Raw genomic sequence first — 22,584 nt, forward strand, 5'->3', positions numbered from 1 at the left:
TGGGGCGGCGCAGCTTGCGAAAGCTTTCAGAACAGAACGCGCTGCCACCGGATTGGTTGAGGGCGGTGCCACTCCCACGTTCGCCCGGCAGGGCGGGACTAAAGGCACGGCGCTTGGAGCCCGCCACGCCGCGCGCCCGCTGGGGCTGAGTCGTAGAACCGCGGGGCCGGGGCTGGGCTCCTGCTGGGACGGTGCCAGGACCGCTCTTGGATTGTTAATTGCCCACCTTGAACGAGTAAGAAGGTAGTGTGGTGTGGCTAAGGGGCATTCAATCTTATATGGTCGTAGGCGCGAGAGCCTCCTACCCTCAACTTGTCCCGGTCGGGGCGAGAGCGCTGGCGGCAGCCATGGGTGACCCCTCCTCCCCTCAAGGGGCGGGAAGCGGATGAAGACGGGACCGCGGGCGCGCACACGTGGAAAGCGGTTTCCGTTCAGGTGTGGGCCCCTTAGTGCTTGGTTTGGCATTTCTTGACTAAATCGTGTTTAGGCCTTTGTTGCAGCCCATTCCACAGATCCCTCTGGCAGTAGGTCTCAAAGTTGTTTGCCAGGCAGAAACTTTACTCCCTCAAAGCCATAACAGCCTGTCTTATGAGTGAGTGTGACGTTTTTATAATGTTGTATGTTGTGGCATCATGCAAGTGGGGAAAGCAAACTTTTCAGTTAAGCATAATTTTTACTGGTGTTCTGGGTCTGTCTACATGCTGAACACAGGTCCTTGTTGTATATGCTGAGGAAATGTGGGTACCAAGAATTGATCCTTTTCGAGAATGGGGAGGAAAAAAAATCAGATTATTTGGCATCATGTTTGAAATCTAATTTTATTACCTTGTCAGTACAGCTTTCAACAACATCTCAAAATTGTTGTCAGACAATGTTGACTGTATATATCTTGCTTTTTTTTTTTTTTTTTTTGTCTTTTTCTAGGGTCGCTCCCACGGCATGTGGAGGTTCCCAGGCTAGGGGTCTCATTGGAACTGTAGCTGCCGGCCTCCGCCACAGCCCCAGCAACGCGGGGTCCCTTCCTCGCCTGCAACCCACACCACAGCTCGGGGCAACGCCGGATTCTTAACCCACTGAACAAGGCCAGGGATCGCACCGGCAACCCTGTGGTTCCTAGTGGGATTGGTTAACCGCCGAGCCAACACAGGAACTCCTATCGGTTCTGTGAAACCGATTGGGTTAGATTTATTATGTTCTTTAAATAAATTGTTTCATTATATTCTACTTAAAGTCTATGACTCTGATCTCTACTTCTTTTTAGGTTCACTGTTCTTAACTGATTTTCCTGATCATCAACACTCTTTCAGCAAATATGGAAGATTGATTCCTGACATTCTTAAACATTCTGTGCTGTGACTCCTAAGCCTTCCACTTTTCAAAATATACCATTTGATACACATACAGTAGAATGCTTGTTATGTTCCAGAGGTCATGCTAGAGATATGAGATTAATATAAAATCTCTATCTTGTGAGAACTCTCAGCCAGGAAGAAGGGATGGAAAAACAATAGTCAGAATAACTTGTGATGAATTTGGGGTTAGAAATAAGGAAAAGATGCTAAGGGAGTACAGAGGAAGGAGTGCCTAACTTGTTGAGGGCAGAGGTTGGAGCAGATAAGAAAGGCTTTCTTGAGGAGGTGAACTAAATATGGGACTGAATTTCATTGAACTAAATCTGGAAGGATGATTAGAAATCATCAGTAGAGAAAGGGAACCTTGTGAGCCAAGAAAGGGGTGAGTGCCCCCACATTAAGAGAGACAATGACTGGCCCAGTGTGCATTTGGAGAATAGTGGGACGAGGTTGGAAATTGTTGAGAAGTTTAGATTTAACCTGGTTAGCAGTTGGAAATCTTTAGAAATTTATTTTATTTTTATTTTCTCACTGTACAGCAAGAGGATCAAGTTATCCTTACATGTATACATTACAATTACATTTTTTTCCCTTACCCTTTGTTCTGTTGCAACATGAGTATCTAGACAAAGTTCTCAATGCTACTCAGCAGGATCTCCTTGTATATCTATTCTAAGTTGTGTCTGATAAGCCCAAGCTCCCAATCCCTCCCACTCCCTCCCCCTCCCATCAGGCAGCCACAAGTCTCTTCTCCAAGTCCATGATTTTCTTTTCTGAGGAGATGTTCATTTGTGCTGGATATTAGATTCCAGTTATAAGTGATATCATATGGTATTTGTCTTTGTCTTTCTGACTCATTTTACTCAGGATGAGATTCTCTAGTTCCACCCATGTTGCTGCAAATGGCATTATGGCATTCTTTTTTATGGCTGAGTAGTATTCCATTGTGTATATATACCACATCTTCCGAATCCAATCATCTGTCGATGGACATTTGGGTTGTTTCCATGTCCTGGCTATTGTGAATAGTGCTGCAATGAACATGTGGGTGTATGTGTCTCTTTTAAGTAGAGTTTTGTCCGGATAGATGCCCAAGAGTGGGATTGCGGAGTCATATGGAAGTTCTTTGTATAGATTTCTAAGGTATCTCCAAACTGTTCTCCATAGTGGCTGTACCAGTTTACATTCCCACCAACAGTGCAGGAGGGTTCCCTTTTCTCCACAGCCCCTCCAGCACTTGTTATTTGTGGATTTATTAATGATGGCCAATCTGACTGGTGGTATCTCATGGTAGTTTTGATTTGCATTTCTCTTATAATCAGCGATGTTGAGCATTTTTTCATGTGTTTGTTGGCCATCTGTATATCTTCCTTGGAGAAATGTCTATTCAGGTCTTTTGCCCATTTTTCCATTGATTGATTGGCTTTTTTGCTGTTGGGTTGTATAAGTTGTTTATATATTCTAGAGATTAAGCCCTTGTCGGTTGCATCATTTGAAACTATTTTCTCCCATTCTGTAAGTTGTCTTTTTGTTTTCTTTTGGGTTTCCTTTGCTGTGCAAAAGCTTTTCAGTTTGATGAGGTCCCATGGGTTTATTTTTGCTCTAATTTCTATTGCTTTGAGGGACTGACCTGAGAAAATATTCATGATGTTGATGTCAGAGTGTTTTGCCTATGTTTTCTTCTAGGAGTTTGATGGTGTTCTGTCGTATATTTAAGTCTTTCAGCCATTTGGAGTTTATTTTTGTGCATGGTGTGAGGGTGTGTTCTAGTTTCATTGCTTTGCATGCAGCTGTCCAGGTTTCCCAGCAATGCTTGCTGAATAGACTTTCTTTTTCCCATTTTATGTTCTTGCCTCCTTGTCAAAGATTAATTGACCATAGGTGTCAGGGTTTATTTCCGGGTTCTCTCTTCTGTTCCATTGGTCTGTCTGTCTGTTTTGATACCAGTACCACACTGTTTTGATGACTGTGGCTTTGTAGTATTTCTTGAAGTCTGGGAGAGTTATGCCTCCTGCTTGGTTTTTGTTTCTCAGGGTTGCTTTGGCGATTCTGGGTCTTTTGTGGTTCTATATAAATTTTTGGATTGTTTGTTGTAGTTCTGTGAAAAATGTCATGGGTCATTTGATAGGGATTGCATTGAATCTGTAGATTGCTTTGGGTAGGATGGCCATTTTTACAATACTGGAAATCTTTAGAAATTTCAATTAGAATAGCAACATGATGAAATTTAAATTATAGAAAGAACCATATAGGTGATTGGGAATCCAGGCACCATATCAATTAGCTGGTTATTGCAGAGACAGGGAGAAAATGTTGAGTGGCTGAACAGAGGCAGTAGCCAGATAGAGAGAGAAAAGGCCTAGTTCAAGAAATATTTAGGTAGAATAGAGGACTGGGTGGCAGGATAGAGAGAGTGGGGAGGATTTCTAGGATAACTCAAGGTTTCTGATTTTGCCTTGTGAGACTGGATGAGCATAGCTTTTGGAGTCAAATATGTCAAGACATTCAGGTATGTATCTGTTGCTTAATAGTTGTGTGATCTCAGAGTTCCAGTTGTGGCGCAGCAGAAATGAACCTGGCTAGTATCCATGAGGATGCTGGTTCAATCTCCGGCCTCGCTCAGTGGGTTGGGGATCCTGCATTGCCGTGCACTGTGGTACGGGCTGACAGTTGTAGCTCCTATTGCACCCCCTAGCCTAGGAGCATCCATATGCCATGGTTGTGGCCCTAAGAAGCATAAATAAATAAATAAATAGTTGTATGATCTTGAACCAGTTATCAAGCTTTTAAATCCTGTTTGTAATAGAGGAATGACTGTGTACATAGACTTGTGAGGGTTAAATAGATTAAATATTATTTATATGTAAAGTTACTTGTATTAGCTGTTATTTTTATTATCAAATAAATATAGGAAGAAACACAGTTAATTAGAGAAAGATCCTAGATCAATTTGGGTCATGTTAAGTTTAGGGTGCCTCCCTCTCATCTAAATGAGATATAAAGTGGTTGGAAATAAGGCCCTGGAATCTAGAAGCAATTCTGGTTAGGAGGTACAGGTGATGTTGGGGATGATATGGAGTCCAGCTAAAATAAAACATATAAAGTGAAGGAATAAGACAATGGCGACTTGCTGGGAAGTAAGACACTCTTCCTAAAGTTTACCTTTGAATGAGGAAGTCTGATGAAATGACCTCTTCATTAGTATTCATGAAGTATTCTCAATGAGTGAAATACTTGATTTTTCTGTGTTGCTTGCAGAAATACATAACTCTCTTCTTTCAGAAGTTGTATAGATCAGGACGGGGGATGATAAGCATCATGTGAGTGATGAAAGCCAAGTTCTTTAGGAATGTAGGAGGGAGAAAGAGTCATCCTTGGCTGGGTGATGCTAAAGGACCATGTTACAAATGGCATTGAAACTGAGTCTAGAATGAAGTATTGCATTAGAAGAAAGTGGAGGTACGAATAGTGTGGGACTGAAGATTGAAGTTTTTGACCTTGTTTACTAACTGAAGCTTTGGGTTTTAAGATATATAAGATAGAAGGGAAAGGGATAAGGCAATGCCTGTTTAGGGGGAAGAGAGTGATGAAAACATGAAGAGGTCAAAGTGGTATAGATAGCAAAATCCTTGAGAGTTAGGCAATATCTCAATGTCACATGCTTCAGAGATGTTAAGGAACGTGAGTCCTGAGGAAAGAAAGGGTTAGATGATTTAAGAGCTCATGGGTGAACTTGAAGAAAACCGAATCCTAACAGTTGTATAAGCTATTGTACAATGGTTTTAGGAGTGAGTTGGTGACAGAATTGGTGGCAGTGAGTACAGGTTACTTATTCAGGTTTGACTTCATAAAGAAAGAAGGTAATTAAAGGGTTAGTCGGGTTGAGGGAAGAATTTTTTTCTTTTTGCTTTCAAGGCCAAGATAGCTGGAGGAAGAATGGGACTAGATAAAGAAACTAGGTGAAAGTGTTAGCCTCGGAGGAAGAGACATTGGTCTGAGACTGAGGGAAGAGAGTATGGGGTAGAGATGTAGACATTTTAAGAAACCAGAGGACCCAGGATGGTGGAGGTTAGAGTGTGTGTGTGTTAGAGAGTTCATGCTAAGGTATGCCTTGATCACCGTAAACTAGAAGGAGCAAGATTAGGATGACATTAGGGACTTGAAGGGGGGAAATGGAAGATTTTGGATGAGATGCTATAGAGAATGAGACAAAAATGATGAGATTAATAAGTTGCTTGTACAGAAAGAGTGAAGGTTGAAATGAGGCTAGGTTTATACCCTAAAGATTGATTGATCAGTGTTTTTCTTAGACTTTTGGGACTCTCAAACCAAGGAAGAAGACTTCTTGAACCCAAGCCTAACCTAATACCAAGCCATGGGTCAGCCCTTTTGGGAGTAGGGGTGAGAAGCATGTGGGAGAATGTTCATTTAGTATTTTGGAGGAACTCAATTTAGTCCAAAGATCTTGGCATCTTCTAGCATTATAAGCCAAGCACTATAATAAGTTACATACTTATCTTATTTACTTCTCACCAAAACCATATGCTATCATTATTATCTCTATTTTATAGATTAGGTGATTGAGTTTTAGAGTTTAATTTCCACGACATTATATAGTTACTAGTGTAAGACCTAGGCTAGAACCAAAGCAGTATGATTTAGAACCTCCTCTTTTAACCACTATATTCAGCACTGTACAATTAAACAATAATATAAGCCACATATATAATTTAAAATTTTATAGCAGTCATATTTTATATAATATAGCCAGAATATAATTTTATCCTGTAATCAATGTAAAAACAAATTAAATTATGTGTATGTATGTGTATACACACACATACTTATTTTTTTTTCTTTTTAGGGCCACACCCACGGCATATGGAAGTTCCCAGACGAGGGGTAGAATCGGAGCTGTAGCTGCCATCCTACACCACAGCCATAGCAATGCCAGATCTGAGCCGAGTCTGCAGTCAACACCACCATGCACGTAACGCTAGATCCTTAACCCACTGAGCAAGGCCAGGGATCGAACCTGTGTCCTCATGAATACTAGTTGGGTTTGTTACCCTGTGCCACCATGGTAACTCCAAATTTTAGGGGTTTTTTTTTTATACTGAGTTTGAAATCAAGAGTGTATTAGAACATCTCAATTTGGAGTAGCCACATTTCAAGCATGCAGTAGCCACAGGTGGCTGCTGGCTACCATATTGGACAATTCAGCTCTGTATCTTTAGACCTGAGGCTAGCCTGAAGCTTGAGGAGAGTATAGAAGGCGCCTTTTTTCTGAGATAGTACTAATTTGTATGACTGTTAAGGCAGGGGAGCAGCCTAACCATCCACTATTTTCCTCACTATTGCGAAGACCTCCCGACCCTTAAGAGCTACAAAAAAACCTTTGAGAGGTAGTTGTCGACAGCTATTCTCAATAAAGCTGAGCACACCAAAATTAAATCAAATATATAGCTTAACTGGGAGTTATTGTTAGGAATGAATTCCCAGCATTTCTTTACATAATGATAATAATTTTCATTTAATACATTGGCCTTATCATTTATAGTACATTTTATATGTATTTTTTTCTTTGGTCCTCACAACAAACTATCTCTATGCAGGTGATGAATTGATTTTACAGAAGGATTTAAGTAAGCTTCTGTTTATGTGTAATAAAGATGAACCCCCAAACCTATTTTAGATTCTGGTCTGGTATATTTTTCCATTGTGCTAATCAGCTTTGCCTTGTACAAAAGCAAAATATGGTTTTAGTTATGAATTGTGATCAGTTAACACCATTCAGAACTCAATATGTTGACTTTTTCGTAGAAATGTATCCTTTAAATCCTATGTAATCGTTGTAGTGACACTATTCTGTTTCTTCCTCAGTTACTTATTCTTAAGCTTTATGTGACTCTGCTTGTTTTACATCTTAAGTTGCCTAAGAAAGGATCCTAAACAGCAACGTTTTAATTTGGTTTGGTTTGTTTTTGGCATTGTCTTATTTGGATCTAAATTGCATAGGTTCAAATCATCATGTGAGCATGTAACTAGTCATAGTAAATAAAGGAAGTACCTAGGGCTTCCCCCAACCCCTGCCCATCCAGTCCCCCACCATTTTACTGGCAAAGAAAATCTTGACTTGAGGAATTGCATGTAGCCAAGTTCTTTTTTTTTTTTTTTCCTGAAATCTTTTCTGAAGTTAGGCATTAAAGTAGATGCAAACCTTACTCCATGCAAACATTACATATGTGATTTCAACATGAGATTTTTTTTTTCTTTTTTTTTTGAAAAGGTTTCAAAGGCTTTCATGGGTAAAACAATAACTGGTGGAGAGACTTTGGTTTTACAAGTCGGATCGGTTTATAAAGAACCTTGATTGTCAGCACAGGGATTTGAGCTTTATCTTATTTTGGCTTTGAGGAGCCCCATGTTTAGGTAATGTTTTAGACATGCTAGTATAGAGGATGGTAATATGATACGATATGTCTGGGTCATGACTGTCTTAAATTGAGAGTAATTCTAGGGTCTAGATATTCTTTTTTTTTTTTTTTTATGGTTTGTATTTTTTGTTTTTTGTTTTTGTTTTTTTTTTTTTTAATTTTATTTTTTTATTTTCCCACTGTACAGCAAGGGGGTCAGGTTATCCTTACATGTATACATTACAATTACAGTTTTTCCCCCACCATTTCTTCTGTTGCAACATGAGTATCTAGACATAGTTCTCAATGCTATTCAGCGGGATCTCCTTGTAAATCTATTCTAGGTTGTGACTGATAAGCCCAAGCTCCCGATCCCTCCCACTCCCTCCCCCTCCCATCAGGCAACCACAAGTCTCTTCTCCAAGTCCATGATTTTCTTTTCTGAGGAGATGTTCATTTGTGCTGGATATTAGATTCCAGTTATAAGTGATATCATATGGTATTTGTCTTTGTCTTTCTGGCTCATTTCACTCAGTATGAGATTCTCTAGTTCCATCCATGTTGCTGCAAATGGCATGATGTCATCCTTTTTTATGGCTGAGTAGTATTCCATCGTGTATATATACCACATCTTCCGAATCCAATCCTCTGTCGATGGACATTTGGATTGTTTCCATGTCCTGGCTATTGTGAATAGTGCTGCAATGAACATGCGGGTGCATGTGTCTCTTTTAAGTAGAGCTTTGTCCGGATAGATGCCCAGGAGTGGGATTGCAGGGTCATATGGAAGGTCTATGTATAGATTTCTAAGGTATCTCCAAACTGTTCTCCATAGTGGCTGTACCAGTTTACATTCCCACCAACAGTGCAGGAGGGTTCCCTTTTCTCCACAGCCCCTCCAGCACTTGTTATTTGTGGATTTATTAATGATGGCCATTCTGACTGGTGTGAGGTGGTATCTCATGGTAGTTTTGATTTGCATTTCTCTTATAATCAGCGATGTTGAGCATTTTTTCATGTGTTTGTTGGCCATCTGTATATCTTCCTTGGAGAAATGTCTATTCAGGTCTTTTGCCCATTTTTCCATTGATTGATTGGTTTTTTTGCTGTTGAGTTGTATAAGTTGCTTATATATTCTAGAGATTAAGCCCTTGTCAGTTGCATCATTTGAAACTATTTTCTCCCATTCTGTAAGTTGTCCTTTTTGTTTTCTTTTGGGTTTCCTTTGCTGTGCAAAAGCTTTTCAGTTTGATGAGGTCCCATGGGTCTAGATATTCTAATGCCAAAAGGGCTCATAATTGCAAAAGGCATTATAAACGTATGGTTGCATAATAATGTTTAACTGTGACTGCCATTAAGGCACATGACTGATGTTATCAGCATCATTTGACGGCACCACCTGGTTATTCCTAGCCAGGCACATCACATGTTACACTCAGTATTGCGCAGTTACTCTTATCATTCTTCACTTAGTAACATAGTGTGACTTACCAATTCACTTCTCTGTGCCTTAGTCTTATAATATGGAGATGGTAATAGCATATGTTTTAGAGGTATTTGTAAGAAATTAATGATTTAATAATGTATGTGCTTAACAGTAGAGCCTGGTGTACAATGAGGCTCAACACATGTGGGTTTCTATTATTGATGATGTTGTTGCTGTGAAATTTTTTTTTTTTTTTTTTTTTTTTTTTGGTCTTTTCTAGGGCACCTGTGGCATATGGAGGTTCCTAGGCTAGGGGTCTAATCAGAGCTGTCGCTGCCAAGCCTATGCCAGAGCCACAGCCACGCAGGATCCGAGCTGCATCTGCAACCTACACCACAGGTCATGGCAACCCCGGATCCTTAACCCACTGAGCAAGGCCAGGGATCGAACCCGCAACCTCATGGTTCCTAGTTGGATTTGTTAACCACTGAGCCATGACGGGAACTCCTATTGCTGTGAATTTTGTCAGGAATGTTTAACAGTTTTTGTTTTTACAACTTAATATTTCATTTTCTAGCTACTCTGCTAAAAGCTAGAATGAAACAGTTGCCTGCAGCAACAGTTCGCCTCCTTTCAAGTTCTCAAATAATCACTTCAGTGGTCAGTGTTGTAAAAGAGCTCATTGAAAACTCCTTGGATGCTGGTGCCACAAGCATAGATGTTAAACTGGTGAGTGTGCCTGAGATACTGCCAAGTACTTTTAAAGCAAAAAAAAAAGGATTGGACAGATATTTTCTCCTTACAACTGTTAGGTTTCTCTTCTTCGTATATCAGTAAATTACTTTTGGGACATGGGATCCTTTGTCTTAAGAGAAAATTCTTAAAAATAATTTTTTTTTTGTCTTTTTAGGACCACACCCATGGCATATGGAGGTTCCCAGGCTAGGGGTTGAATTGGAGCTGTAGCTGCCAGCCTGTGCCACAGCAACTCAGGATCCAAGCCACGTCTGTGACCTGCACCACAACTCACAGCAATGCCAGATCCTGAAGCCACTGAGCAAGGCCAGGGATCGAACCTGTGTCCTTATGGATGCTAGTCAGATTCATTCCGCTGAGCCACGTAGGGAACTCCTTAAAAATAACTTAAACCAGTGTTGTAGTAACACTAGAGGAAATTATAAACAAAAGCTTATTCTTTATCCCTGGCCTTGCTCAGTGGGTTAACGATCTGGTGTTGCCGTGAGCTGTGGTGTAGGTTGCAGATGCAGCTCGGATCCTGCGTTGCTGTGGCTCTGGCGTAGGCCGGTAGCTACAGCTCCGATTTGACCCCTAGCCTGGGAATCTCCATATGCCACGGGAGCAGCCCAAGAAATGGCAAAAAGACAAAAAAAAAAAAAAAAAAAAAAAAAAAAGAATTGTGTCCCTTGTTGCTTCATAGTTTTCACATTTTTAAGTGCTACATATTAAATCATTTGAGTATATGTTATTTATGACACTTATATGACTTACTACAATAGTCAGCATGTCTGCCTCCCCCATTATAAATTACTAATTTATGGAGGTAAGGTCTCTGTTTTTTGTGTTTTCTATATCTGTCTGGTATCTGATACATAAATGGTAAATAAATTTGAGTCAATGTAAGAATACATGTTTTGTAATCTCTTAATTAACAGGTTATTTCTGGTATTATGATGTTAGAAATAATACTGGCATTAACATCTTTGTAGGAAAGAGACCTTCCCTTTTCATATACACGTGCATATAATATATATGTTATCCCAGTTGTTCCTTATAAAAACTCTTTGAATTAGCTATTGCTACACCAATTTTCCAAGTAGTTGAGGTTCTGAGAACTCTCCTAAAGTCAAATAAATAATAAGTAGTGGAGCTGAATTCGCAATCCAGGTCCTTCTGGCTCTAAAACCCATTCAGGATCTTTCCTAAATGCTGGTGGGTCTCACGTTACTCACAACATGTGTCAGTAGTTTTAAGGAGCTTGTTAAACTTTCATATTTGAGGAGGGGCCCAAAATTTGCATTTCTAACAAGTTTCTAGTTGATGTTGAGAAATACTATTCTATACCATATCAAGCCTGTATTTTTAAAAAATAATAGTACAATAAAAGCTCTTTAACCATGAAAAATTAAATGCAAAAAGAAACTGTTTTTCTCATATGGTCAGCTGAGTCTGATTAGAATACAGTTGATAATAATTAAATAGGATTAGGAAATTATATCTGCAAATTTTACTTAAGACTCTTAGGCAGGCAGATATATATCTTGCTTGTTCTTAAAGTTCTTGGGAGAAAAACATAGTTTTTAGAAATAGTTTTACAAAGCCAGCAGAAGTCATCTTTATTTATTTATTTATTGTCTTTTAGCCATTTCTTGAGCCACTCCCATGGCATATGGAGGTTCCTAGGCTAGGGGTCGAATCGGAGCTGTAGCTGCTGGCCCAAACCACAGCCACAGCAATGCGGGATCCGAGCTGAGTCTGCAACCTACACCACAGCTCACGGCAATGCTGTATCGTTAACCCACTGAGCAAAGCCAGGGATCGAACCCGCAACCTCATGGTTCCTAGTCGGATTCGTTAACTGCTGAGCCACAACGGGAACTCCCAGAAGTCATCTTTAAAAAGTAAATTAAAGTACCCGTTTTTATCTGGCTATTTAAGTCTTTTGATATTCATCAGTTTCTGCTTTGTAGAATTTTAAAATAAGCAACTGTGTTGCTCTACATAATAAGACCTGTTTCATTATAGTTTCATACAATAATAACTATCCTGACTGGGAATGTTTTCATAATTAGTTAAACATACTGGTGTTATTTATTTTAAACAATTAAACAGATCTTTGTGTTAGTTTACTCGGTGGATTTCTTATTTATATTGAGAGATTTGCATTTCTATAGTTAATTATTTTTAATGAAATGAAGCAGGCAAGCTGTTCCCAAAATAATTTAATCTTAGATTGAGGGAAAGATAGGAACTAAATCTTATGTATCTCCCCCCAATACTTGGTATTTCTAATTTATCCAAAGAGTAATGACATGTAGTATTATGTAATTTTAGGTTATTAAAAAGATGTGGCATTATTTTTAAATACCAGAGTCATAATTGTAGGAAGATTTTTTTTCACTTTATAACTTGCATTTATGTCCATACACATAAAGCTTTGTGAAGTAAAGCTTATGATAGATGCTTGCTACCAAATTTAGAAGATAGTTTTCATAGAAAGTGTGATCACTGTAGGATATATATAGGTTTTGTATTTGCTGTGTGTGCATATTTTTAGTATTAAACCACATATACTAAGCTGTGATTTGTTTTTTCACCTTCATTTGCCAAATGAGGTGTATTTTCTTAGCAGTTTCCTGTTAGGTGGCTATTTACAAGAAGAAATTTAGAAAGTTACAGTGTAGCAGATTTTTATTTACTTATGAAAGCAGTAAGTAGTTCAAGGGAGAAGGTATTACAACTAGGTTGAATAATGACAGTTGCTAGACTTTTGGTGGGTAGAACTAGTTTTGTTTTTGGTGGTGATGGGTTTTTTTTGTTTGAGAGATTATATATACAGAGATATATATAGTTCAGAAGAATATTTTGGGGCAAGTTTAAACATAAATTTAAGCGTAAGTACCTATTACACTGAAACAATTCAAGGGAACCTTAAAGATCAGGTTGATATTATTTTATAGTTGAATCTGAGTCTAAGGAAAACAAAAGACTTCCCCATGGTACCGTAACTAGGAATTGGTATTCTTACTTTGTTAATGTTGTTTTCTTAAAAGATAGGTAAATGGCAGAACTGTTTCAGTTGTGTCATTTTCTAAGTGTGATAAAGCTTAATGTTTTTATATACTAAAAGTATTATTTAACTTTTCATAGGAGAACTATGGATTTGATAAAATTGAGGTGCGAGACAATGGTGAGGGTATCAAGGCTGTTGATGCACCTGTAATGGCAGTGAAGTACTACACCTCAAAAATAAATAGTCATGAAGACCTTGAAAATTTGACAACTTATGGTTTTCGTGGAGAAGCCTTGGGGTCAATTTGTTGTGTAGCCGAGGTAAGATAATTTTTATGGACTATTTTAGTGGTTTTGTATTCACATGATATTAGAATTAAGAGAAAATTTGGCAAAGAATTTTTTTTATTGTGTAAAATATACATTAAATATACATTAAATTTACCATTTTAGTAATTTTTAAGTGTACAGTTTAATGGCATTAAATACATTGACATTGTTGTGTAGGCATCATCACTAACCATCTCCATAACTTTTTCATCACCACAAACTGAAACTCTGTATCCAGTAAATCCCCATTCTCCTTTTCCCCCCTCCACTGGTAACCACTAGTCTACTTTCTGTCTCTATCAATTTGACTATTTTAGGTACCTCTTATAATTTGGAATCATACAATATTTGTCCTTTTGTATCTGGCTTATTTCATTTAGCATAGTATCTTTAAGGTTCATACATGTATCAGAATTTCATTACTTCTTAAGGCTGAATGATACTCCATGGTATGTATAAACCACATTTCGTTTATTTAGCTGTCAGTGGACATTTGGGTTGTTTTCACCATTTGGCTATTATGAATAATGCTGCTATGAATACCGGTGTGCAGATGTCTGTTTGAACCCCTGCTTTCACTTTTTTGGATATATACCCAGAAGTGGAATCACTAGATTAAAGGGTACAATATCCCCCCCATCCCTAGTTTTACTTTATGTGGTTTATTAGTTTGCAGTCAACCTTGTTGAAAAATAGTAAATGGGAAAATTCCAGAAGTAATTCATAAAATTTAAATAGTATGCCATTCTCAGTAGCATGATGAAATCTTGTGCAGTTCTGCTCTATCCGGCCGAGGACATGAATCATCCCTTTGTCTTGCATGTACATGATGTATACACTGCCTGTCTCTTAGTCACTTAATAGCCATCTGCGTTATCAAATCTACTCTCAAGGTATCGTAGTGCTGGTGTTCAAAGGAACCCTTGTTTTACTTAATAATGGCCCCAAAGTGTAAGAGCAGTGATGCCAGCAATTTAGATATTCTCTTATTGTGCCTAATATATAAATTAAACTTTGTCATAGGTATGTGTGCATAGGAAAAAAAGTAGTATGTATAGGGTTTGGTACTATCTCTGCAGTATCAGGCATCCACTGTGGGTCTTGAAACATATCTCCTATGGATAAGGGTGGACTGTTGTAATCCTGTTTAATTTTTTGAGTCATGGCAAAGATTGTTTTTCAGTGTTAATATTTATAAGAGAAAAAAGTTGTTTAGTGATCTACTGCCTTGGAAAAGCATTATAATTAAACACATATCTTAACTCTGAGCCCTTCTCAGGCTGTACTTTTACTGTACAAAAGTGCATTATGAATCTAAAATTGGTGGTTTATAGTAAGTACATTTCCTGCACTTACTAGACTGAAATTCCCCCCCCCCCCACCTTTTTTTCCCATTTTGTTCCCTGGCCCACAGATGGCCAGGGATCAAATTTGACCTGTAGCTATCTACCTATACCACAGCTTTGGCAAAGCCAGATCCTTAACCCACTGCACCATAGCAGAAACTCCTGAAATCCTTTTATTGGCATGTGTATCACTGTTATTCTGTTGTGCTGCGGAACACATTCTGGAAATACTATTCTAGCCAATACAGATAATTAGATTATGCTCTAGAAATGTGCATTGACTTGGGCTAAACCCTGAACTTTGCTCACCTGACTGCTGGTTAGGTGTTTTCACTATCTGTAAACCCCTGAGTTCAGTGCCTAACCCTCCACTGCTTAGTACTGATTATACTTCTCTGCCTTTACCCTAGATTACATAATTAGTTTGTGACAAAGCTCATCTAGAACCTTGATCTCTTCATTTCCATGTATCTCATATATATGATGTTTGATTGTGTGATTTTGTACTGGTTTCTTTGTGTTGTACTGTTATTCTGGGTGTGTTCTGCCTTGTTTTATAGTGTGATACTATGGTAATTGTGAAAGTGTCTTTAGCTGTCTAAGTTTCCCTGGTGACTGTGTAGCTTTTGATTTGTGCTTAGGCTTGCAGATGCTATTTGGGTAGGAATGCTCAGGTGCAGTAAAATGATGGGACTTTATACTTACTGTCCCAAAAAAGTGGCAAAGATGTGAAATATTGTTGCACTCTCCTTGTCTATTTAGTAGTCTAGTCTCTCCAACAGTGATATATTCTCCAGGCTTATTTTGGTCTTTTCTCAGTCTTTCTGCACTTAGAGTGCTGGCATAGTGTAGGTTTTCTTCTTTTTTCTTTTCTTTCTTTCTTTCTCTCTTTCTCTTTCTCTCTCTCTCTCTTTCTCTCTTTTTCTCTTTCTTTCTCTCTTTCTTTCTTGGAAAGGGTCCCAGCTAGATATCCATTTACTCTTTTGACTTTGGGGCTGTGTAACCTGATGCCTAAGTAAGAAGGAAAAATTGTAGGTTGGGAGGAGGTGGGGTTTAAATTGGGAGGATTTGCTGTTCTAGCCCAGAGGAGTAGGAACCTTTGCTTGTTAGTATCCAGATGTTCAAACATCAGGAAAGGAGGAAAGACCTTGTTACTCCTTAAGTGCATTCTGCTGAAAATCTCTATCCAAAATCCAGCACACCTGTGCTTTCTCTTTTTCAGCACTTTAGAGTTCATGGAGTCTCCAAATAGATTTTGGGAATGAAAAACTAGGGGGTACAACTGGGCATTGCCCATTTTTCTCCCCAGAGACTGTATCTGGGAACCTATAGCTCTAGAATTTTGTAGAAATAATCTTTTTTTAAAAAAATGGGATGGGATTTGTACAAGGAAAGTTTCAAAGCTCCTAGTGCTAGTACTATTGTTTTAGTTGTCAGCTATTTTAGAAGTGATGTAATTTGTTTGAGAACAATGGTATTTGCATTTTTAAATGTTGTCCATATTGGCAGATTGTTGTTAAGCTTTATTTTGGCAAATATTGTTGAATAATATATTATTCAGCATTTCTGTTTTCTATAAGATATATATAACTTTTCAGAGCTGAAATTGGTCATTATTAACTTTGTCTGCTAGGTGGCAGTACTATACTTAGTTTTTAAAAATGCGTTGTGCATAAGCCATGATTTATCCAAATCTTCATTATAGTTCTGATTTTATTTATATTTGTTTATTTATGTTTTGCTTTTTAGGGCCACACCTGCCACATATGGAAGTTCCCAGGCTAGAGGTCAAATCAGAGCTGTAGCTGCCAGCCTATGCCACAGCCACAGCAGTGTGGGATCTGAGCTTTGTCTGCAACCTATACCACAGCTGATGGCAACACCGGATCCTTTACCCACTGATTGAGGACAGGGATCAAACCTACATCCTTATGGATACTAATTGGGTTCGTTTCTGCTGAACCACAGCAGGAACTCCTGTAGTTCAGTTTTGTTTTTTTTTTTATAATGATTTTTATTTTTTCCATTACAGCTGATTTACAGTGTTCTGTCAATTTTCTGCTGCATAGTAAGGTGACCCAGTCACACATACATGTGTACATTCTTTTTTCTCACATTATCATGCTCTATCACAAGTGACCAGACATAATTCCCCATGCTGTACAGCAGGATCCCATTGCTTATCCATTCCAAGTGCTGTAGTTTGCATCTGTTAACCCCAAATTCCCAATCCCTCCTACTCCCTCCCCCTCGGCAACCACAAGTCTCTTCTCCAAGTCCATGATTTTCTTTGCTGTGGAAAGGTTCATTTGTGCCCTATATTAGATTCCAGATCCAAGTGAGATCATATGGCATTTGTCTTTCTCTTTCTGACTTACTTAGTATGAGGGTCTCTAGTTCACTGATTATTAGAGAAAAGCAAATCAAAACTACTACAAGGTACCACCTCACACCAGTCAGAATGGCCCTCATTAATAAGTCCACAAATAACAAATACTGGAGATGGTGTGGAGAAAAGGGAACCCTCCTGCACTGTTGGTGGGAATGTAAATTGGTACAACCACATGGAAAACAGTATGGAGGTATCTTAGAAAACATAGAACTACCATATGACCCAGCAATCCCACTCTTGGGCATATACCCAGGCAAAACTTTTCTTGTAGTTCTAATTTTAAATGGGAGTTTTGCAGAGTTCCTGTTGTGGTGCGGTGGTTAACGAATCCGACTAGGAGCCATGAGGTTGCAGGTTCGGTCCCTGGCCTTACTCAGTGGGTTAAGGATCTGGCATTGCCGCGAGCTGTGGTGTAGGTTGCAGATGCGGCTTGGATCCAGCGTTGCTGTGGTGTGGGCTAGCAGCTACAGCTCCGATTTGACCCCTAGCCTGGGAACCTCCATATGCCGAGGGAGCAGCCCTAGAAAAGACAAAAAAATAAATTAATTAATTAAAAAAATAAATGGCAGTTTTGCAAGTCTTTATTCAGTGGTACTCTCTATTGTGTTTTTTTATTTGATTACTTAAGCCCACTCGATAGCCAAGTTAATCATTCTGTCTTATTTCATTTTGAAGCCTTTGAATGCCTTGAATATAAATAGTTAAAATAATTTTGTTCATCAAAATTACAAAAGGAGTAAAAGAATTGTCAAAGTATCACAATAAATGACTATAGAGTTTAAAAAAATTATGTTTGGTTTACACATTGCAGTATTAGGTGTTTATTTTACCCAGATTCTTACTTCATGGACTCTTCTTGTAAATCTTTGGGAAAATCAAGGTAGATGAGTGTTTGTGAATTGTTATGTAAGTATACTTCAGATCAAGATTTATACCATTATTGGCACCCCTGAAGGTTTTCTCCTGCACCCTCCCATTTAGTGTGCCTCAGAGGTAATGACTATTCCAACCTCTATCAAGAGATTAGTTCTGCCTGTACTTGAACTTACCTAAATGGAATCTTAGAGTATGCATTTTTTTGTCACAGATAGATTTTTTGTTTTTCCAGTTTAAATGCTGTGAAATGTATTTTTTTTTTCAGGATCATAACATTTTATTACATTTTTTTAAATTGTTATTTCCCCAATACAGTTTTTTTTTTTTCTACTGTACAGCATGGTGACCCAGATACACATACATATACACATTCTATTTTCTCACATTATCATGCTCCATCATAAGTGACTAGACATAGTTCCCAGTGCTACACAGCAGGATCTCATTGCTAATCCATTCCAAAGGCAATAGTTTGCATTTATTAACCCCAAGCTCCCAATCCCTTCTACTCCCTCCCTCTCCCCCTTGACAACCACAAGTCTATTCTCCAAGTCCATGATTTTTTTCTCTGGAGAGGTTCATTTGTGCTGTATATTAGATTCAAGATATAAATTATATCATATGGTATTTGTCTTTCTCTTTCTGACTTAGTATGAGAGTCTCTAGTTCAATCCATGTTGCTGCAAATGGCATTATGTTCTTTTTATGGCTGACTGGTATTCCATTGTGTATATATATACCACATCTTCCTAATCCAATCATCTGTTGATGGACATTTGGGTTGTTTCCATGACTTGGCTATTGTGAATAGTGCTGCATTGAACATGTGGGTGCATGTGTCTTTTTTAAGGAAAGTTTTATCCGGATAGATGCCCAAGAGTGGGATTGCTGGGTCATATGGAAGTTCTATGTATAGATTTCTAAGGTACCTCCATACTGTTCTCCATAGTGGCTGTATCAGCTGACATTCCCACCAGCAATGCAGGAGGGTTCCCTTTTCTCCACAGCCCCTCCAGCATTTGTTGTTTGTGGACTTATTGATGATGGCCATTCTGACTGGTGTGAGGTGGTATCTCATGGTAGTTTTCATTTGCATTTTTCTAATAGTCAGTGATGTTGAGCATTTGTTCATGTGCTTGTTGGCCATCTGTACATCTTCCTTGGAGAAATGTCTATGCAGGTCTTTTGCCCATTTTTCAGTTGGGTTGTTGGCTTTTTTGCTGCTGAATTGTATAAGTTGCCTGTACATTCTAGAGATTAAGCCCTTGGCAGTTGCATCATTTGAAACTATTTTCTCCCATTCTGAAAGTTGTCTTTATGTTTTCTTTTTGGTTTCCTTTGCTGTGCAAAAGCTTACAGACAGATTTTTTTGGTGGTTTAGGTTTGATTGCTTCTGAAAGTAAGGGTAATATAGAACTGGAAGGGACCCTTGTAATAGTAGTGGACCCTGGTACATCGCCCAGATCTCCCACCTCAGGACTAAATACTCGTTCCTCCAGCTGCCGAGTATTGGTGACAGAACACTCAAAGCTTTGTTTCTCTCTGGATGTTGTCCTTATCTCAGCTGAAGAGAGTTACCTTACCCACCTTGAACAGGGCAGCTTACTTCCAATGACTGGTTGATGAGGGGTCGGAAAGGCTCTATTCCAATTCAGAACAACTCTGCCATGCCATTTCTGCTCCAGAGTGCACCTTCAGGTCAGCCAACGCCTTGTGACCGGCACAGCCCCACTTCTCTTTCTGCTGTGCCCCCACAAGTGATCATCTCAGGAGCACTCCCCAGTAAACTTCCTGCTCACTAGTCTCCATCTCAGTCTGCTTCGAAGGTAAGCTACCCTACAGTGTAGGTCTTTTATGGTTTAGTCTCCTCCAATTACTGATAAGGAAAATGAGGTCTTGTGAAGCCAAGTGCCAGGTTTTCTAACCCCATTTTCAAAACACAGACTATTAATCATTCACCTGATATTTCACTGTCTGCTATATGCAGTGTGCTGTGTTAGGTAGTTTACCAGGAACAGGAGTTCCCGTCGTGGTGCAGCAGAAACGAATCCAACTAGGAACCATGATGTTGCAGGTTTGATCCCTGGCCTTTCTCAGTGGGTTAAGGATCTGGTGTTGCTGTGAGCTGTGGTGTAGGCCACAGATGTGGCTCGGATCTGGTGTTGCTGTGGCTCTGGCGTAGGCTGGCAGCAACAGCTCCAATTAGACCCCTAGCCTGGGAACCTCCATATGCCGCTGGTGCGGCCCTAAAAAATGGACAAAAGACAAAAAAAAATTCTTTGAATACATTTATTTGTTTTTTCTCTTGACACTACTAGATTTATTCACTGACGCAGTTCCTCAGTGTCGCTGGTAAGATGCACCAGTAATAATTTGTAATATTAGAGATGCTTCTGATGGTAGAGTTTCTACAGGTTTGTATGTTTTAGCTATACACATTCAAATTCTAAACCTGTGCCTGGTCCAAAAAAAGGTTTCCTCCCCAGGACACAGGGTCATATGATGAAATAAACTTTTGAAATACAGTTCCTTCCTCTGAGGAACACACTGTATTTCATGAATTTGTGAAACTTGCTTATGCATGCTGTCTTTCACTGTCTTTTGCAGTGAGTTGCAAAGGATTTCCTATCTAAATAAATTTTCATAGTACCCTGAACATTCTAGTTTTCAAAATTTTGAAATTGGAAAACAATACTGTGTTCTTTTTTTTTTTTCCTTTAACGTAAATATTACATTATGACTACTAAGGTCCTATTTTGCTTTTTAAGCACTTCAGTTTATTCACCTAGGCTGGAGTATATTTACCATTCACTAAAATGTGTAAAAGATGAACAAGTTAATATCTGTAAAATGCTTTGAAATGGTTAAAGCAAAAACACATGTAACTTATAAAGTATTAGCATCATCTTCATCTTATCATCACCTCCCCACTTAAAGATGATAGTGTAATCATTTATTTGGGACCATCTAGCAAGCCACTGGTAGAGTTAGTACTAGAACTCAGAGTTCCAGGGCTGCCTTTGCTCACTGACACCAGCTTTAAGTCAGGTGGCTAACTCTTTGGAGGATAGAAATAGAATTCAGTTGATCTTGGCATTTTGGAGAAGTGGTTGATTAAATGTAGCATTCTTTTTAAAGGGATTGTCATAGAGTCATTAAATTAGAGACAGGAAAATTTCTTGTCAGTTTCTGTCCTCTTTGTTTTTTGTTTTTTTTTTTCTGGTGGCATAAACAATAGAAATTTCTTTCTTTTTTTTTTTTTTTAATTTTCCCACTGTACAGCAAGGGGGTCAGGTTATCCTTAGATGTATACATTGCAGTTACAGTTTTTTCCCCCACCCTTTCTTCTGTTGCGACATGAGTATCTAGACATAGTTCTCAATGCTATTCAGCAGGATCTCCTTGTAAATCTATTCTAGGTTGTGTCTGATAAGCCCAAGCTCCCGATCCCTCCCACTCCCTCCCCCTCCCATCAGGCAACCACAAGTCTCTTCTCCAAGTCCATGATTTTCTTTTCTGAGGAGATGTTCATTTGTGCTGGATATTAGATTCCAGTTATAAGTGATATCACATGGTATTTGTCTTTGTCTTTCTGGCTCATTTCACTCAGTATGAGATTCTCTAGTTGTCCTCTTTGTTTTAAATAAACTTTACTAGAGGAAGTCACATAGAGTTGGGACATAGCAGGGAAGATTGAGATTGGTTATCAGGAGAACCTTTTTTTTTTTTTTTTTTTTTTTTTTTTGCTTTTTAGGGCCGCATCCGCTGCATATTGAGGTTCCTAGGCTAGGGGTTTAATCGGAGCTACAGCTGTCACCCATAGCCAGAGCCACACCAGATCTGAGCCATGTCTGCAGCCTATATCACAGATCAAGGCAGTGCTGGATCCTTAACCCACTGAGTGAGGCCAGGGATTGAGCCCACAACCTAATGGTTCCTAGTCAGATTCTTTTCTGCTGCGCCATGGTGGGAACTCCAGGAGAACTTTTAAAATACAACTTTTAAACCATGGAATTTATTTTTGGAAGAAGTAAAACAATCATGTAAGAGTCTACAGAGGCTCACAACTTTGGGGTGTAACTTTTGGGGGTGACAGTTACCACAAATAGCAGCTTGAGGCAGTGCCACTCTAAAAGGAATTTTATGGATATCATCCTCAGAGAATTTAATAGACTCTACTAGTATTTTAAGCTAGAGAAGCCATTTTTTTTTTTTTTTTTTTTTTTTTTTACAGTAACTATGGTCTTGACTTCATGGTACCCACATGTTCCACAGAATGGTCTGTCCTACCATAAATCATGGCATGGTCAGGACTTGGTGACAGAACCATCAAATGTAGACCCAACTGGGCCTAGATGAGTTCCAGCCGTGGAGCTCTATCTTTGTGACTTCTGTCTAAATTATGTAGATTGATTTTAAGGTAGTCAGCTCTACTGAGTCCAAGGATGGCTGAGAAAGATGCTCCCAATTTTGGGTTATCATTGTTTACCAGAAGTGTAAAGAGGATACCCTTTTCTGAATCCACTTTGCTTTTCTTGCCAGCATTCCCACTGCTCATCTGTGGTATTTTCTGATAATGGAATGTTTTTCACTGTTAACATTATATTACGTAATCTCTGCTAATCTCACAAAGTAGTAAATAGAAAGCAGAGGGTGAGAGTGGCTCAAAAGAGTTCAGACAATCTATACCTATAAC

General features: G+C 38.9%; 1 protein-coding gene across 21 annotated transcripts in view; it reads left to right on the top strand.

Moving 5' to 3' along the window:
- Window positions 1-22,584, top strand: part of PMS1 (PMS1 homolog 1, mismatch repair system component) — a 249,331-nt gene that overhangs the window by 25,666 nt on the left and 201,081 nt on the right. For 9 of the 21 annotated variants that reach the window (XR_014829386.1, XR_014829389.1, XR_014829387.1 and 6 more), the window contains exons 1-3: window positions 97-243; window positions 9,772-9,923; window positions 13,083-13,265. Coding sequence is in view for 9 of the 21 variants with exons in the window: in XM_021075389.2 (XP_020931048.1) it covers window positions 9,792-9,923; window positions 13,083-13,265 (315 nt within the window). In the remaining 12 variants the exon portion in view is untranslated. Of the gene's footprint in view, window positions 1-96; window positions 436-9,771; window positions 9,924-13,082; window positions 13,266-22,584 lie in introns of those variants that run through there. The other 12 variants (XR_014829384.1, XR_014829390.1, XM_084999203.1 and 9 more) reach the window with 3 other exon arrangements.

Source organism: Sus scrofa, chromosome 15 (assembly GCF_054392235.1).
Source record: "Sus scrofa isolate SSC_HxYL_T2T_F1_AM1 chromosome 15, Sscrofa_HxYL_maternal_Yorkshire_Landrace_v2.0, whole genome shotgun sequence".
NCBI classification, from domain to species: Eukaryota; Metazoa; Chordata; class Mammalia; order Artiodactyla; family Suidae; genus Sus; species Sus scrofa.